The 2003-nt window shown below is 30.7% G+C and overlaps 1 protein-coding gene across 1 annotated transcript in view; it reads left to right on the top strand.

Moving 5' to 3' along the window:
* The first annotated feature begins 621 nt into the window (after positions 1-621).
* The window catches only part of LOC105450619, a 2598-nt gene continuing 1216 nt past the window's right edge, over positions 622-2003 (top strand). The window contains exons 1-2 of the mRNA XM_011690553.1: positions 622-1596; positions 1681-1919. Of these exons, the coding sequence (XP_011688855.1) occupies positions 1491-1596; positions 1681-1919 (345 nt within the window). The 5' untranslated portion in view covers positions 622-1490. The remainder of the gene's footprint in view (positions 1597-1680; positions 1920-2003) is intronic.

The raw sequence follows: 2003 nt of genomic DNA on the forward strand, positions 1-2003 counted from the left end.
ATGTAGATACATTTACAATTTTTGAGAAGAGATCAATCTTGGAAACAAAATAGCATTTCTATCTGAAATGTATCCATTTGTTATATTTAATAGTTTGTCCGTCAAGTTATATATATATATATATATATATATATACATATATATATTTGTGAACTAGTATTTATTTATATTTAATATTGCATCTTTCAGTATGCTGTGGTGACTTTCACAGGAGAGGAACAAGAGGAAGAAGAAACAATTGCAGTGGTTCCTGTAAAATGGATTGATAAACCTGACGATAAGATCACAGATATATTTTGGCCTTCAAAGAACTGGCCAGAAAAAGAATCAAGACTTGTACACCTAAAAAAAAGCTGTACAAAATTGTATTGAGCCTAATGTTCATTGGCCTTTTCTTAAAGGATCAGTACTTCATTTATACCGTGAGTTTATAACTCTAATTAATATAATGTCAATTTTTTGTTGACATTTTTTAGTAAAATTTCGTTCAGTCAATATAAATAGAATGTTCAATTGATGGCTGTTTTATTTTTATAATGGTTGCAAATTTAAGCTGTATGTTTTAATAATAATTTTAATTTTAATATTCTACTAATTTTTAAATAATTCTATTGCAATGTTTTTTAACAGGATCACATTATCAAAAATTTATTGAAAATGTTGCTGTAACGTTTGTTATTCTAGGTCAATATGATGATGCTATTAGAGGTTTGAAGAAAGCTGAGGATGACACATCACTTGAAACAGAGGCAGATAATATTCCACGAAAGATAAAGCCACCAAGACGATTCTTGGATTCTGATGGAGATGATGAAGATGAAGAGAACTAAGAGCCGCCAAAGAAAAAAAGTTTCCAAAAACGTCAGGTTAGGAAACTTAGCGAAAGTGATGACGACAATGGGAACACAATTTTGCCCCAAGTGGACTCAGATATTTTGAACGCAATTAAAAAAAATATCCATGTGCCTCAAGTACATGATAAAGAGAGGAAAAAAGTGTCTCGAAAGCAGTCTCTCGAAAATCACGCCAGGCTTACAGTTCTTCAGGAGTTTCAAAATAATTCCAGTCAAGACTATGAGCAAAAACAAAAACAACTAAAAACGGTTTGCAATAGCCAATCTGAAAATAATGTCAGCAAGAAGCATAAAAAACTATCAAAAATGGATTATATCAAGTAGAAGAAGTTTACGCCAAGCAAGAACCATGCAAGAACATTTCAAAATAATAAAACTCGTTCAGTTCTCTCTCCTAAGGAGAGCACAATAATAAGCAGTAATAAAACTTCTGAGGTTTTGAAAACTCCTTTTAACTCGATAATATCTGCACCTGATCTTATATTGGATGATGATGCTTCTCAAGATACTGATCAGTTTTCATTTTCATCTTCAATATAGACAAACAATTCTGATAAACCGTCATGTTCGTCTGAAAATCCATTGTTGGTACAGACCATTACTTCTGCAAGCTTTGAAAGACGTTTTCATCCATTAATGAATTCTGAAGCTAAGCAAGATGAAACTTATTCTACTTCTGATAAAGCAGATAAGGAAGAGTCGAGATTACAAATGAAGTCTTCTAACTCATTTAACTCCAAAGGTAAAGATATTTTATTTTTGTTTTTACTCCAGCTTAATGGTTTTGATTTTCTTCATATGTTTTCATAAGATTTTTTTAAATCAGATAATTGCGGATGCAAACACTGTCACAATGAAATGAAGCTAAATAATACAATACTTCTGGAAATAAATAAAAAGTTGGATTCAATGCTAATTAACCAGACAATCATCATTCGATCTGACAACCCAGATTATGCTAAGTCTATGTTACCTTCTAATATTCCATCTATTCCATTGAAGACACAGGAAGACTTTCGAAAAATAGAAATATTTTTGACAACTCGAGTCAATTATGAAGCTGTGGTAAGTCATGTAATTTATTAACCTCAAAAAATTGTATCAAATTGAAAAAAATAAGACCTTTGTATCTTAAATATATAATACGAC

The sequence above is a fragment of the Wasmannia auropunctata genome, unplaced genomic scaffold (assembly GCF_000956235.1).
Source record: "Wasmannia auropunctata unplaced genomic scaffold, wasmannia.A_1.0 LD336060.1, whole genome shotgun sequence".
NCBI lineage: Eukaryota > Metazoa > Arthropoda > Insecta > Hymenoptera > Formicidae > Wasmannia > Wasmannia auropunctata.